The sequence below is a fragment of the Protopterus annectens genome, chromosome 2.part1 (genome assembly GCF_019279795.1).
Source record: "Protopterus annectens isolate FY-2018-M chromosome 2.part1, PAN1.0, whole genome shotgun sequence".
Taxonomy (NCBI): Eukaryota; Metazoa; Chordata; order Ceratodontiformes; family Protopteridae; genus Protopterus; species Protopterus annectens.
Genome location: NC_056729.1, coordinates 920,605,120 through 920,621,541, shown reverse-complemented (window position 1 = coordinate 920,621,541; position 16,422 = coordinate 920,605,120). Strand labels below are relative to the sequence as shown.

Sequence of the window (16,422 nt, the reverse complement as noted above, 5' to 3'; positions counted from 1 at the left end):
CTACTTTTAAACTCCAGGTAGTCGTTTGAAAAAGTGGGTTTCCGATAGACTCGAGATTTAAAACATTGTTTAACATTGTCTTTCTAAAGAAACACATCCAGGTAACTTATATTGTCCTTACCAAAATTACCTGTGAATTTAGAGTAATCACATATACTGTTCACATAGTGAATAAACTCCACATGCTTTTCTCCTGCCTTCCAGAGAATAAAAATATCGTCCAAATATCTTAGGGAAACAGTCCAAGAGTCCACAAATGGACTATGCATGATATATGTTGGGCAGATTTTTTTTTTGTTTTTTTAAAAAACTAACTGTTTAAAATTAATTTCTGCTTTGATTATATCATTGGCCTTTAATTTATTCCCTTGTTTTGGTATAGTGTTATTTGCTTTATTAATTAATTGGAAGATTTGATTGGGGAGGGCTCTTTATTAAGACATATGCTTGCATTTTACCCACAGTTCTGATGAAGTCTTATTGACAAAAGCCCTTGACTGTGGATTGCGTTCTGACTATTTTATTCTACAAGTTCTTTTTTACCTGCATTATTGGATTTTGGATTTTAAACCAGTGGAATAAAACTTGGGTGTTTCACCTGGTGAGTCTGGTTCTTGGCTACAGCTGGGATGTTTTTCGTTTTCAACTGGTTTCTTTTAACACTCTGACACTAGAACTTTGGTTATTGAAATACTTTATCTTGTATCTTGCCTAATATAAACATAACCAGATATAATTTAGACTGGAACCAAAGAAAAAAAATGAAATTCCACGTGGAATCAAATGGTATTAGAAAGGTTAGATAAGTGTATTTTGGTGTAGGGGCGGTGAGGCTAATGATGTATGACTGGTTGGTGGTTATGTTTTGGAACCAGAATATGCAGGACATAGAGCATAATTAAGTACAAGGCAAGTATACTGAACAACCTTCTGTGAGAAAAGTAGAAGCTAATATTATTTTAATGTGCAAACTTGGTATTGTCCGTTAATACAGCCTCCACATGCTCAAGTGTTCCACATTACTGTAATATTCACTTGCAAGCACTGAACTAAATCAAATTATCATGGCTATATTAATATATTACTTCTCACTACTGGGCACCTCAGCAATAGTGTTTGGCAAAGAATCAAGACCATAATACTGTATATTGCTTTCACAGGATAATTTTTTTTTTGACAATACACATTTTCCAATATGGAAGTGCTACCTCAAATAATATTTATAAGTGTGAAAAATAAAGTGAAATATTCAGTTTGTCACTATTTAACTATTACTTTAAACCATGGAATATAAAAAAAAATAAAGCTTGTGAAAGCGCCAATACCATAATATTGCACGTTGCTTTCTGATGATCTGTTCTTCCTAAAGAAAAATTTTTCAAAGTATCATTTAATAAATGAACTGCATTTACATGTGCATGTTAACACAATAAGAAAAAAAATATGTGTGGTCATATAAAATTAAATAAAACATTGTTATTTCTATATGGTGAGTTTTATTTTTCTTTGCTGTTTATTTATGCTTGATTACTGAGATAATACACTGGTTAGAAATTAAAAATTGCAGGCTCAGCATTATAGTAAAACATCAGTGCCATGGGTAGTATTAAAATATTACAGAAATTAAAGCTAAAGAGAATAGTGTTTGTCAAAGAATCAAAACCATACTGATTTATGTTGCTTTCCCACGAGCTTCTTTGTACATAAATGCATGTCCATGGTAAAAGCATCATATGGTGAGGAGTTCTATAGTGTTGTAACAGTTACATGCAAACATATTCATCTTCATCATTGCCAACCCTCTTTCTCCCTATTTTTACAGAGGGTTGGGGTATTCCATTATCTGTTGTCACCTTCTCTTGATTCAGAGACACTCTTCCATCTTCTTCAACAGACATGTCTTATTGTTACAGGTCTTCTCTCACACAACCCCCTCCATCTCTTGGCAGGACATCCTCATTCCCTTTTGTCTTCTTCTGTCTCTCCCACATCCACTTTACCGGATCATCTTCTACTTTCTGCATATGTGATCAAACCGCTACATTCTGTTCTCCTTTACCTTCTCTTCAATCGGTGCTACTTTGGATTTCCACTCTAATTTCCTCATTTTTTTATTTGTCCCGCAGTTACCATCCTATAACTAGTATCAGGCACTTCATCTCAAGCTTTCTCAGCTGCTCTACCTTTATTACCAAGGTTTTTGTGCCACACGGGGGCACTGGTTGCACTACCAATTTATACACCATATGCAAACACAATACCAAATTATATTTGTAGTCATGTGAAGTAAAGTAAAAGCATATTCTACATATACCTCTCTTTAGTCCTGTGCTGTACATGAAGTACTGAATAGCTTCAGTCTATATTACCCAGTGATATATACAATTGCATTCTCTTGAATGTACAAATTTAATGCTTATACTAGACTTTAACTTTTTATTCTCATGTGCTCAGATAAAATTCCAATTATTTTGCCTATGAATACATTGTGATCACAATTAAAGTCAAAATAAACGTTATTGTCATTCAGATCAACAAATGCAATGTATCACTGGATGGATTTTCATTGCTTCAGGCTCGTGTGCATTGAAAACAGTTTTCACAAGAAGGTGAATGAACCATATAATGGAAGAAAATCTAGTCTAGACAGTACAGATATAAATACACACATAGATAACTTACCCACCACCATTTTAAGACTGGATAGCAGCATAGTATAATTCACAGTTTCTGTACTTGTGCAAGTAATAATTTAGTTCATATTGCATAACTTAGATAAGTAAAATAATTTAATTATACGACAGTAAAGACAATCATATTGCATGAACTGAGGGAGTGTTGACATTGAAAAGTTAGTTGTTTAACAGTCTGATCACTTATGGAAAGAAACTATTCCTGAATCTTGATGTTCTACACCTGATGCTTCTGTATCATTTCCCTGAAGACAGACAGTCTGTGTGTGGGATAATACTTGTCCCTTAACAGTTTCATGGCCCTGCCATAGCATCTGCAAGAGTAAAGGTTCTGTGAGGACTGGAGGTTTGATCCTGTGAGTTTCCTGGCCTGCTTTACAACCTTCTCTAGTTCCTTGCGATCTGCGTATGAGCAGTTTCCATATCAGACTGTGATGTTGTTAGTCAGTATGCTTTCGATCATGATCTTGTAGAAGGTCATGAGGATGCAGGACAGAAGGTTTGCTCTGTGTAGTCTCCACAGGAAGTGGAGACATTGCTGGGCTCTCTTTACAAGGAGGTGTTTGTTGCCCAGCTTAGGTCATTTGAGATGTGCACCCCGAGGAATTTGGTGCATTTTACCCTTTCCGCTGCCGTACCACTGATGGTGATGGGTGCATGGGACCCTTTCTTCCTCCTGAAGTCAACAATAATTTCTTTTGTTTTTCAACATTTAGTGCAAGGTTGTTGTCGGTGCACCATCTAGTGAGTTGGTTCACTTCCTCTCTGTATGCCCCATTGTTGTCATTTCTGATGAGGCCGATCATGGTGGTATCATCAGTAAACTTGATGATGTGATTTGCCTGATGTTTTGCAGAGCAGTCATGGGTCGGTATTGTGAAGATAAATGGACTTAGTACACAACCTTGTGGGACCCCTTTATTCAATGTGATGCATCGTGAGTGGTTCTTGCCAGCTTGAACGGTTTGGGGCCTGTTGGTCAGAAAGTTGAGGATCCAATTGCAGAGTGTATTTTCTGTGCCTAAATGACTTAGTTTAGACAACAGCTGCTGTGGTATTACAGTGTTAAAGGCTGAGCTGAAGTCTATGAACAGCATACTTATGTACCAATTTTTGTCTTCAAGATATTTCAAGATGTGATGTAGTGCTAGGAAAATAGCATCCGCAATGGAGTGATTTGGTCTGTAAGGAAATTGTTAAGGATCAAAAGATGCAGACAGACAAGATAATATATGCTCTTTGACCAGCCTTTCAAAGCATTAGCATTTCATCACCACCGGTGTGAGTGCGATGGGTCAATAATCATTTAATGTGACTGGGGATGACTTCTTTGGCAGTGGAATGATGATGGCAGACTTGAAACATCTTGGCACACTAGCCTGTCTGAGAGATGTGTTGAAGATGTCAGTGAAGACAGGTGCTAGTTGATCTGCACAGTCCTTGAGTAGACGAAATGGAATTATGTCAGGACCTGCTGCCTTACCTGGGAGGACTTTTCTTAGGTTTTTTCAGACTGCCTCCAGGTTGAGACACAGCGGTGTGGCATCCCCGTCCATGGGTAGTTTCTTTGGTGAGGTGTTATTTGTCTCCTCAAATCTGCTGAAGAAGGTGTTAAGTTTGTTTAGAAAGTCTGTATTATCTACACATTGTGTTGATGGAGGTTTGTAATCAGTCATGCACTGGATGCCCTTCCACAGCTGCTTAGGGTCCTTTTGATCTGCAAAGTGCTTTTGTATTTGTGATGTGTGTTCTGATGGAATAACACTTAATTTGAATATGATCTATTTTCTGTATTCCTGTGTTTGATTCCTGTCAGCCTTCATTTGATGACATTATGACACTTAGCAAGTCACTTAACCAGATAACACTTCTGAACTGAGTCTGAAAAATATCCACGTGGATTAGTGCTCTACACTGGTAAACAACTATAAATAAATAACTATTGTTACAACAAATAATAAATGGGACTGTACTGGAATGAATTTGTGAGAGCCCATTAGTAACTTGGTATTCCTTGTGTAGTTATTATTTGATTGTGCACACAAATAATTAACATCTACTGATGATGGGAAGTATTTTTACATGTTTCCTTTGTTTACAATACTATTTTCAAATGTACATTTTTTTTATAGTACTACACCGCAGCTGTCAGGGTGATGCACTGCAATAGATGATGTAGCCATCTGACTATTAATATTCTGTATCTCTATACTGCAGCTAACTCCTTAATATTAATTGCCTTTCACCCACTGACACCTATATTTTCAGTATTTCCCGACATCTCTGTTACAGTGTTTGAATGGTTCCTTTTTTGCTGCCTACTCAAAGTGTACTATTCTTACTAATAGTCTGTACTTTCACATTTTGGATCGGACATTTAAGAGCAGTGAACTCAGCTTATCAGAGTTGAAATTAACCTGGTGGACATAAGAAACAGCACATGATACCTAATGACTGAACTCTATTATGAGTAAACACTACCGAACTTGGAGCAGCTGTGTCAAAATGTAGTCAAAACAAAAATATTGCAATACAGCAAATAATCATCACTTTTCTACCCACATAATTAATTTGCTTCCTCGATCTCTCAGAATCAGAGAGTCAGCATTGCAGGAATTATGATGAAACTCAAGATCTTCATCATCATGATGTGCACTAGCAAGCCCTGCCATGGTTTGGCCCACCAAGCCCCATACCAATGTGCCTACAGTGATAAAAGATTAAAATGTGAACTTTGCAACAGTAACTACATATGTGAGAAATTAAAAATTGAAAATGAAATAATAAATATACATTGTGATAGTAATATGGCCTACGAAATGTATGTTCCCCTATTTGTTGTTCTATAACCACTTACCTCACAATGTACTATGCAGTATTTTGCCTGGTTGAATCCACATTTTTATAATAAAAAATAAATAAGTAAATGTCAGTGTGTATCCAGTCCTCCATTAGCTTGCACCAGATGATCAACTTCAGAAGTGTAGATATGTTAATAATGACTGCAATTCCACATCTGCCAACTGATGTTGTAAGAATGGAAACATGGGTTGTCATATATCTAGTAATGAGTGAATATAGTTCATCTTAAGGGGTGCTAGCATACCTATCAACTGTTCACAATTTTGACTCCTGTTTTTGCCTTGTCCCTCACAAAATAATGTTCTAGTAAATCACTGAATATTACAACCATTCAATAATACCAGACATTAGAGTTTGTTATTGTTTTGAAAAAAACTAGCTGATGTAATACCTTTTGTTCTGTATTATTTTTCATTGAATTAGACTAATATTTTTAATAAATGTCCCTGATTTTGGGACTTTTTCACCAATATTTTTTGGCTTTGTCTAGAATTCACGACCAAAGAAGTTGAAAGGTATGTGAGATAATACCACTGGGTACTGTCAGTCATATGATCTTGCAGTCAGAGTCAGTATGTAATGGAATTTCTTGGTGAAAGTGTCCTATGTCTAATAATTTGTACTCATTCATCTTGACAATGCTTAATCTTTAATTATATACATATTCCACATGCTGGATGCTTTACAATTTAAACAAATCATTGATTAGTTATATGTAGAAAATTTGAAATTACGTTTTCTTCTAACATTTTTATAAGGCATGCACTCTTAAATCCATGACTACTTCTGAAGGGGGAAGTAATCTTACAACACATGCCACCCAAACTGTTTTGAAAATAAAGGTTAAGTCAACAATACATGCCACCCAAACTATTTCGAAAATAAAGGTTGTTAAGTCAACTGTGACACTATTAAAATGAAGTGCAAGCAAATGTCTCAGATCAGTCATCTCTGCAAACTGTATTTTTTCATTAATACATTTGTAATAGGGTCTGGCACCCTCCCAGCCATCTGAATTGTGAAGGGTTAAGGGGGCATCATAGGTTCAATGGTAGGTACTAGGCTATCTGCCCGAAGGCATTTATAAGCCGAGACAGAGTGTGTTGGATTTCGCCGCCCCCTTAGATTAGTTCCCTGTGCCTCTGTCCAGCACAGCCACTGAAGTGATCCCCGGGGTAAACTTTCTGTTTCCCATCCACTCGTCAAGGTTTCTTTTGAAGAGTGTTAGTGAGGAGCTCTGCCTAATGTAGACTGGAATCTTGTTCCAAAGTATGGGAAGTCTCTGGGACAGGAATCTATCCCTCCAGCACGTCCTATTTATTTTTGTGGTGAGGTTTAGATCCCTAGAGCGTGTGGCTCGAGGGGATAAGGTTTTTTTTAGGTGGAGCATATCCATCAATTCTGGGTTGGACCTGACCTTGTAGTCAGACAAAGATCACCTCTGAGTAGGCGGTATGCAACCGAGTACAGCTGGAGTTTCTTCAGTCAAGCTGCATAGGGCATCTGTTTGAGGCCAGTGATCCTCTTGGTGATGTACTTGTGTGGTCTTTCCAGCTGTTGGAGATGTCTTGTAAGGTACATCCCAAATGGGGCATTGTACTCTATGATGGGTCTGATGAGTGATGAGTAGAGGGGCACAATGACCTCTTTTGATCTGGATGTGAACCCTTTTGTGATTAGGTGGGCCACGTAGAAGGATTTTCTAACCACTTTGGCAATGTGATTATCAAAGGTGAGATTATTATCTACTTGGGTCCCCAGATCCCTTATTATGTCTTCCGTATTTAGGGGACTACCACCTATGTGGTAGTTTGTGGGTACTTTGTTTTTTCCAAAGGGGATGACTATACACTTTTTGGCATTTAGCTTGAGGCCATGATTTTGACACCAGGTATCCATCTCAGTGAGACCCTTTTAGAGGATGTCTGTGTCAGCTGGAGAGTCAATTACAGCCCCTAGTTTGCAGTTGTCTGCGAACTTGGTCAGCCATAGCCCTCCTGTGCTTGCCTGTACCTCTGAGAAGTATATGCCAAACAGGAGGGGTCCTAGGACTGAGCCCTGGGGAACGCCACTTGTAACCGGTTTAGAGTCGGACCTAGCTCCCGCAACTCTTACCATGTGGGTTCTGTCTGTCAGCCAGTTGGCAACCCATCTTATGATGTAGGGGTTTAAGTTCAGGCTGGTGAGCTTGTCTATAATACCAGAATGGGGAATGCTGTCAAAGGCCTTTGCGAGGTCTAGGTAGGCTGTGTGTACCACCTTTCCCTCGTCTATAGCCTTGGTAACTGTCTCAAAGAAGTCCATCAGGTTTAGGAGACAAGATCTGCCCTTAATAAAGCCGAACTGGATAGGGTCCAGTGTTTGGAGGTTCCCAATGTCTCTGTTAATGAGTTCCATGTTGATGCGCTCCATAGCCTTGCAGGACAAGCTAGTCAGGCTTATAGGGCAATAGTTCCTGGGTCTGTTGTGGCCCACCTTTGTAGAGGAGAATAACCATTGCTGTGCACCACTCTCTGGGTACATAGACTGTGGAGAGGCTGAGTTTGAACAGTGTGTTTAGGTGAGGGGTTAGTTCGTCATTGAGCTCATGTAGGACGTGGCCTGGGACACTGTCCGGTCCCATTGATGCTGTGTTTTTGGCCTTGGAGAGGGCTGTTTTAACCTTAGTGGCTATGATTTCAGGGACTCTACATTCTTCTGGTATGGTTATGGGCCATTTTGGGGGTGAGAGGGGGGTGAAGTTTGCACTGAACCTGTCTGCCAGGATGTTGGCAATATCGGTCGGTTCAGTGTATTTTGTGCCATTCTGCACTAACTCCGAGCAGATCTGACCATTGCCACTTAGATTCTTGACATAGCTAAATAATGCCTTGTGGTTATCTTTGGAGTCCTTGGCAATTTTTCTTTCGAAGCTCACGTTGGATGATTTTATGAGGGATTGTAGTTTCTTGCTGATACTGATCAGGGATGTCTTCCCTTCTTGGGATTTTACTCTTTTCTGTACTAGTTTCCTCCTTCTATTGTATAGCTTGTTTATGGCAGAGTCCACCAGACTGGCTTCCTTTTCTTGGAGGAGTGAGTCTTGGTTTTGCTTGGGATGACATGATCCATGCATTCTTGTAGGTGCCCGTAGAATGCATTAGTAAAGGATTTTGCAGCTTGGACAGCATTATCCTTCAGCATGGGGGCTTTGAAACTTTCCACCTCGGTCTTAAGTAACGTGAGGTTTGCTTTTGAAAAGTTTTTCACAGTGGTTTCCTTGTCCGGGAGTGGGTTCGGAATGTGGATATCCAAAGTGATTTGTTTATGGTCAGATCTAGCTAGTGAGATGTTGACCTCCGGAGTGGAACACCGGTCGCCCATGTTGGTGATGACCAGCTCCAATATGTTGTCACCTCTGGTGGGAGTGTTGATCATTTGAACCAGGGCGTTTGAGTTTATAAATTCCAGGAAATGTTGGGCAAGGGAGTTAGTACTTGAGTAGTTCTCCCAGTTAATGTTTGGGTAATTGAAATCACCCAATGATAGGGTGTTTGGTAGGACCTTTATGTTTCCCAGTGTTTCTAGAAATGGAATGGGGATCCTGGGACATGGTGGGTGATCTGTAGCAAGCTACAATTTGAATTGCAGTTTTGCACTTCATTAGTTGCACGTGGATGATCTCTGAAGCATCGTGCTGTGCCACTAACCTAGAGGTGTGTGTATCATTGATGAATATGGATAAGCCCTCGCCTTTTATATTTTGGTTCGGGTTCTGTGGCCGAAATGTATTGTATAAGTTGTAGCTTGGTAGTGCTGGGGTGCTCTCTGGAGCCTTAAACCAGGTTTCTGTTACTGCACATATATCGATTTTCTCCATACTGAGGAATGCCTTGAGTGCGTGCATTTTGAGGTTTAGACTTCTGGCATTGAGTAGCATTACCATCAGTTTTTTGTTACTTGTGCTATTTATGGTGGTGGGTTTGTCTTTTGAGCCTTGGCTAAAAAAGTCACTATGAGGGTGGCAAGAGCCTTGGCCAGTATTCGAAAGCCTAAGGGTGACAGGTGCAGGCCATTTCTAGTGAAGCAGCGTGGCTTGTTGAGCATGTCATCCCAGGTGGACAGACACTGGATCCCCTTTGAATGACACCAGAAACTTAGCCAATTGTTGAAATCAAGAATTTTTTCTTTATACTGTGGTATCATTCTTGGTGGGGGCAGGATGCTACTCAGGGTCAGAGTCATACCGGCCTGGGCTACATGATCAGAGAGCTTTTCCATGTCTCTTTTCATGTAGTCCAGGGAGATATGGCTCAGGTCATTCACACCAACATGGACAATGACAGACTCATATTTGTACTTGTTCTGGAATGACCTGAGTGCTTGTGTTACGTGGTGGATCCCAGCACCCGACAGGCAGCTAACACTAACCTCCTCCTTATTCAGCCAAGTGAGTGGGACGTCAGTGTGCCTAACTATAGAGTCACCTATTACTAGTATGTTGGGTATGTTATTTTGCCTTAAGGGCTGTGATTGCATGGCACACTGGTTTTGTGAAGTATGTGCTTCATGGTTTGTGTTGGGGGGGGTGGAGGTTGCTTGGATGTTTGCTTTGGAGGTCTCTGTTGCTTTTCCAAATTTTTATTTAGAGCCTGCGAGTATGTTTTCATGTATTTATGTGTGTTTTTGGCCGGTGCTGGTTTAATGGGTCTATGTGAGACTGGTGGTGTGATGTAAGTATTTCCCTTCTTCTCTTGACTGTCTGATCCAGTCTTGGGTTGAGAGAGCTTAGACTCCAGTTTGGCTGTATAATTGCATCTCTCGCATGTATTAGTGTTTGGTGGTAGAAGGAGAGGGTTGCCTGTGTACATGAGGTAGTTGTAACATTGCCTCAAAATGCCCAGATTCACCAGTTGGACTGGAGAGTACACCTGAAACTGCCCTTTGGACATGCCTGGATAGGTACAGTGAACTGTTTTACTGGATGGCTGGTAAGGTCGAATAGAGAGCCTTGTCCTTCTGTACAGTACAGGAGGGTCTAGTGTTAGGGTTTATAAGTGCTTGCTATGAGTTTTGAGCAAGTGCCGGGCTGAGAAATGAATGACTTGAGTGCTTAAGTTGAAAGCTTGTCTAGTTCCAAGGGAAAAATTGAAGAGGAGACTTTGTGGAGCTGGGAATAGCTTTACCCTAGCTAACTGGCACTGCCCAGCACGCAAAACCGGGCAAATGCGGTATTTATAGCAGGGAAATGAAAGAGACAGAAATTAGCCCAAAATGGCCAATAAACTACTCATTTCTGGGCTGAAACCACTCCTACAGACACAGATAGGCTGCTCAAAGCTCCCCTCTCTCACAGGTGAACAGAGAAACTTCCTTCTATCCAAGTAGGGTATGGGCAAACACAGAGATTTGTAACACAGCCCTGAGTTCAGCACTAACCTGAAAACTGGACTATACTAGCTTAGAAAGGCGGGAAACAAGTATATATATATATATATATATATATATATATATATATATTTTTTTTTTTTTTCAGAAAATAAAGTAGATACAATCAAAAAAACACTTTAAATGCACAGAAAATGATACTTATTGTTATATATCGTAGATCAGAGTTGTAGTCAATGCCACTTATAATAAAGTAGGAAGAAACACAAATACAGTAAAAGCAGATGAATAAAGTGCAATTTATATATATATATATATATATATATATATATATATATATATATAAAACAACAGAAAACGAACAAACTGATTTAAACAAGTTACCGAATTAACCAGAAAAAAAGCTCAAAACTGTGTCCTGTCAGCAGTCTTCAATCAGACAAGTTCTAACTGCACAATTCTGCTACTCGGGTGCAGGAGAACCTTTTCCAAAAAAAGATGGCCTGGATCAGTGCTCAAGTTATACAAACAAAGTCAGATTTAGCAGATCTGAATCTGGTCTATGCTACATCAACAAGGCGCACCAATGTCAGAAAGAAACAGTTACAATAAGCAGGCACAATAAGCCTGTGACCAGAAATTCCCAGCTCAGAAGGGCAGAATCCAGCCTCTCCTCCCACAAGAGTGGAGACCACAAACCCTCTTAATGTAGAATAACTGGCCTGAAGCCCAAGTGCTTAAGCCATAACTAATACACTTTTAGAATAGCAGACACTGGACCTTCAATCAGTAATTCCCAGCTTAGAAGGATGTAAGCTACCTGTCCTGCCACAACAGTGCAGACCACAAACGTTCTTAATGTAAAACAACCTGTATGAAGCCCAAGTGCTTAAACCAAAAGACTTAGAATAACAGTTACAATTTAATCAGGCTACTACAATCAGTAATAAATGCAGCAGAATAAATAAAATTGAGTACTTTTAAGAAAAGCAAAATAAAGTAGGAGGAAACACAGTAAAAGCAGATGAATAAAGTGCATTTTTTAAGTGCAAGGAGAGAGGAAGGAAGAACCTAAGTGGGTTGGCCTTCTCAAATCTTCTCTCTGTATTAAGTAGCATGAACACTAGACTCAGAATATGATCTCACTGTACTCGGTTAAGTGAGCAAATGAGATGGACCCAGAAGGAGTGTTCCAATACAGACTTACGGGGGGAGCGGGCAATTCCAGAGCCACCAACACAAGAACAGGGAGGGTTACTGGGGAACTAACTGCAGAGAGACGCACAGCGCACTGTGCAATGAAACACACAATTAGAAAACATGAAAATCTTTTAAAACTGCAAGTTTGTACTTAACATAAGACTAAAATACACTACTGCAAGTTTCACTTAACTTCAGCTTCTAATGCAGATGGTTGTGGCCTAGCAGGTCTCTCAGAAGTTCCTTAATTACAAACAGCAGTAATGGATAGAAAATAGTTTTTCAAAGAAGGCTGTAGTGACATGGAATGGGTGAGGCAGGTATAATAAAACTACGCCCTTGAAGTGTACCTCCCAAATGTCCCTGATTTTCAGGAATGTTTCCAACTCGGTTTCAGATTTTTACTCCGCCCCTCCTAAAAGTCGTGATTTTTTAAGTGGTGGATTACTTTTAATAAAGGATAAGTGAAATATTAGACTTCTTTTACTTCAGAAAATGTACGTCAGTTTTCATTTCTTATTCTATCAATGTCTCAGGTTACCAGTACTAAGTGTCGCTAACTGGCTTTGATTATTTCTAGATTCGTCCCTGATTTAGGAGATTAATAGAGACAGAAGATACACTAACGAACCCTACTTTTTGATTCATGTTTACTTCGTACAACGGAATAGTGTTATTACACTCGCCCAACTGACGTCATAATCAAAAGCCGATCTGGTTGAGCTTTCTTAACACAATTTCCGTTGTTTATTTGGGATCGGTTCCGGGTCTTGGATTTGGATGCACTTTGTTGGGCTGAGGTTTGAGATTTTTAATGTCTTGATTTTTTTTTTAACGGGCAAAATCTAATGCTACTGTAAACTTTTTGGTTGTGTGTACTGATGAATACTAATGAGGGTGAAAAGGAGGAGGATTCAGCTCCGGCGAACGGGGTGCTGGGCGACCGTTTGCAGTTGGCAGAGTGGTTGGAATTGGTCAGGGGAGACTGCGAATCAGACAAGCACTGGCTGGCGCGGAGACAGTTCATTTTGAACAATGTGGACTTGTATAATATAATATCCTCTGATGGCAATGTTGTCAGTAATTCTCAGTCAGACCGATTACTCTCGCTCTCCATGGTTTGGGCAAACCACGTATTCATGGGTTGTCAGTAAGTGTTGAGCAGTTTTTGTGCTGTGGAGGAGTTAAACCATTCCTATTATTAAGAAAGATGTTTGAAGTGATGTTACTACGTACAACGGAAGTTTAATGCAATATAGATTAGTGTAGAGAAGTTGTATGTTTAGGGAGTGAGCTGGTGCGGCGTACATGTTATCTCAAGTCCGTGGCTAATTGTGAAGCACAACAGTAGACAAATTAATTGATAACAAAGTTAAATGCATAGAATGTAACTATTGATGAGTACAGCAACACTGAGTACCGTAGCACTCAACTGTCCGGATTGTCGCCTCGCATTGTTGGTCTTTTGTAAATAAAATTTGTGGTTTTCGGGCAAATCACTGAGATGATCCGAGGATTGAAATCACGAAGTAATGACATGCACTTGAGTTTCAGGCTTCATATCATTCAGAAAATGCACATTAACACATATCCTGGTATTTTAAACTATTTTCTAAGTTTATTAGAGCAATACTTAAAATTTGTTCTTATTTTTGGGCATTTGTCCCTCCATTATGTCAGGCTTTGTCCAGATTTCTTGCATTAAGAGGTTGAGAGGTATGCTGAGTAAACAGAGAGTAGCTTTGGTGTAGTGTTGCGCTCTTGGATGAATAAGTTGTGTACTTGTACAGCTTGACCAAAAGTTTTGAAACGGTGAGTGTTTAATATTTGAAGTGTGTGATATTTACACAGCCCATACCTCTCAAGTTTACCTCATTACGAAGAACGTACCTCATTTGGGGTCTTAAAAAGTTCATGTTCCTCAAAGTTCCCCATTGAAAGACTTTGTCACACATTCAATGTTAGGATTTTTTTAAGTGAAATCCATTGTAAATAGAAATGAACCATATTAATTAATTAAAAGATCATCTTTATAAGTAAAACCAGCATATTTTAACCATCCTATGACCTTCCTAGTTGAAGTTGTTAGTAAGCCATTAGTATGTGGTCCACATTTTGCCCATTTGTTCCACATTATGAGGGCTAGTGTTCCTCATCTTGGACATGGAAGGTTGAGAGCTATGCACAGCACCATTTTTTTGTCCAGAAATATTATATGCCCACCTGTTTGAGGCTTTCTGGGTAAAGTTAACAGTGATACTAGGCAGAAGAAAGAAAGAGTACAAAATTGAATGGTGTATCTTTTTTCTACATTTTAGTTTTACCATATAGCTGCTGTAGGCATAATTCTCAACCTGTTACCACAAGAATTTTGGATAAACCCAAAAATAATGGAGGGAAGGCCAAAATCACGGGCAGGTTTTAAGTATTGCAACTTAGAAATTCGTTTTCTAATGAATATGAAGTCTGAAACTCAAACATGTGTAATTTAGTTAGTGGCTCTAATACGCAATGATTTGCCAGAAAACCTCAAATTTTGAGAAATCCCCAATGATTTGCCAGAAAACCTTAAATTTTATGAGAAGTTGACGAAAGTGCGTCAAAATGTGGGCATTTTTTGAAGTTCTTTACAGTTGAGAAATGAATGTGCATGGAGTAAATTATTTTATTAACTACTGTTTCCTTATCAGTCATGCAAAAAAAGAAACTGAGTACATATAAGGGCTTCCCAGACTACTGTCTTATTGTAAACCCGTGAAAAGTGAGGCTTTCACACAACTTACTAGTCTGAGGAACACTGAATATAAGGGCACATTGTTATTGTCTATATTGCAAATAAATATAATCTGCCAAGTGGTGCTGTGATAAAAATCCTTAACCCTCAAGGAATAAAACATTGCTGATGAAGCATAAGTGTAAGGGTCTTTCACAGGGACATTAAAAGTATATGTAAAAGGAAAAGTAGTAAAATCTTCTCTCTGTCTCTCTCTCTCTCTCTCTCACCAAATAAAACAAAGATGTTATACCCAGTAAACCTACCTCTAACAGTGCTGCAAATACAAATTTCTGTGCAGCTGTAAAGTGAAATAAAGGAACTGATGAAACTGTTTTGTCTCTTTCTTAACTTTGTGTATAAAGTTCATTGTGACTTTTCAATTCTGTCCGCTTCATTGGAAAGCTGCTCCCCCCAGAATTACAGAAACTGAAAACAAGACACAGAAAGGGGATGTAATAAAAATTATGTCCTGCTCCTAACAGAAATATTTTACAGCCACCTCCAGCGGTACTACAAATATCTGAGTATATCCACATTGCAAAAATTAGTACAAATGTGAAGATACACTGAACTCTGGACAGAGCAGTTTAACTGTCACCGTTTACTTAGTTCAGTATAAAACTTCAGTTTTCTCCCTATTAACAGAAAATGAACAAATGCATTAAGTATATGTACAGGGTGCCAGTACTGGCACAAGTGTAGTTCAGAAAAGTTGAAATACATTTTACTATGAAATGAAGCATCCATTGCAGTACAAATGGGATACTGTTGCACACACAAGATTTGTGTAATCCTGTAAATAGCTGAATATGACTTCAAGCCAGACAAGCACATATTGCTAATAATGCTGCCAATAAAATTGAATGGCAGATAGTTATTTATTAATTTGAGATTACTCACCTTTTTAGAGGCTGCCGAAACCTTTCTAATTTCAATGCAGAAAAGTTCAACTACCAACTGTCTCTAACTGGTCCCACCTGATCAACCTTCCCCTAAACAAAGCTGTTCTTGAATTTAATATAACACTTAAAAACATCCTAATCGCTCTTGCCCCCACATGGAAAATTAGGATCAAATCCAATGCCACACCCTGGCTCTCCAAACATACCCTCTCAAGAGACTCCACCTGAAAACAATAGTCAAAGTCAGTCTTCTCTCTTCTCAAATGCAAAGAACTAAGAAACTCATTGTGCAAGACGAGAAAAATTTCTACCTAGAGGCTCAGTCTACCCACACTTCAAACCCTAAAACATTTTGGCACACTATAAATAATAATCTCCACCCAGGAAAACCTTCTACCCCCAACCCCTACCCTCATAAAACTCTGATAGAAATAGCATCCCTACTAACCAACTATTTCATAGACTCGGTCTGCAAACTAACCCCTACAGACACCAACAAAACACCTCCACCTCCACCCCCACTCCTTCTCCCTGAAACCTGTTCCCACTGCCTGTATAAATTATCTTCTGCAGAAACTTAAGCCGTGCTCTCCCTCTTTCGACAATCTACCCCCCCCCAATT

General features: G+C 39.2%; 1 protein-coding gene across 2 annotated transcripts in view; it reads left to right on the top strand.

Moving 5' to 3' along the window:
* The first annotated feature begins 12,658 nt into the window (after window positions 1-12,658).
* The window catches only part of LOC122794278 (CDKN2A interacting protein), a 280,153-nt gene continuing 276,389 nt past the window's right edge, over window positions 12,659-16,422 (top strand). The window contains exon 1 of one of the 2 annotated variants that reach the window (XM_044062552.1): window positions 12,659-12,922. In XM_044062552.1, the coding sequence (XP_043918487.1) occupies window positions 12,903-12,922 (20 nt within the window). In that variant the 5' untranslated portion in view covers window positions 12,659-12,902. The other variant, XM_044062551.1, reaches the window with a different exon arrangement.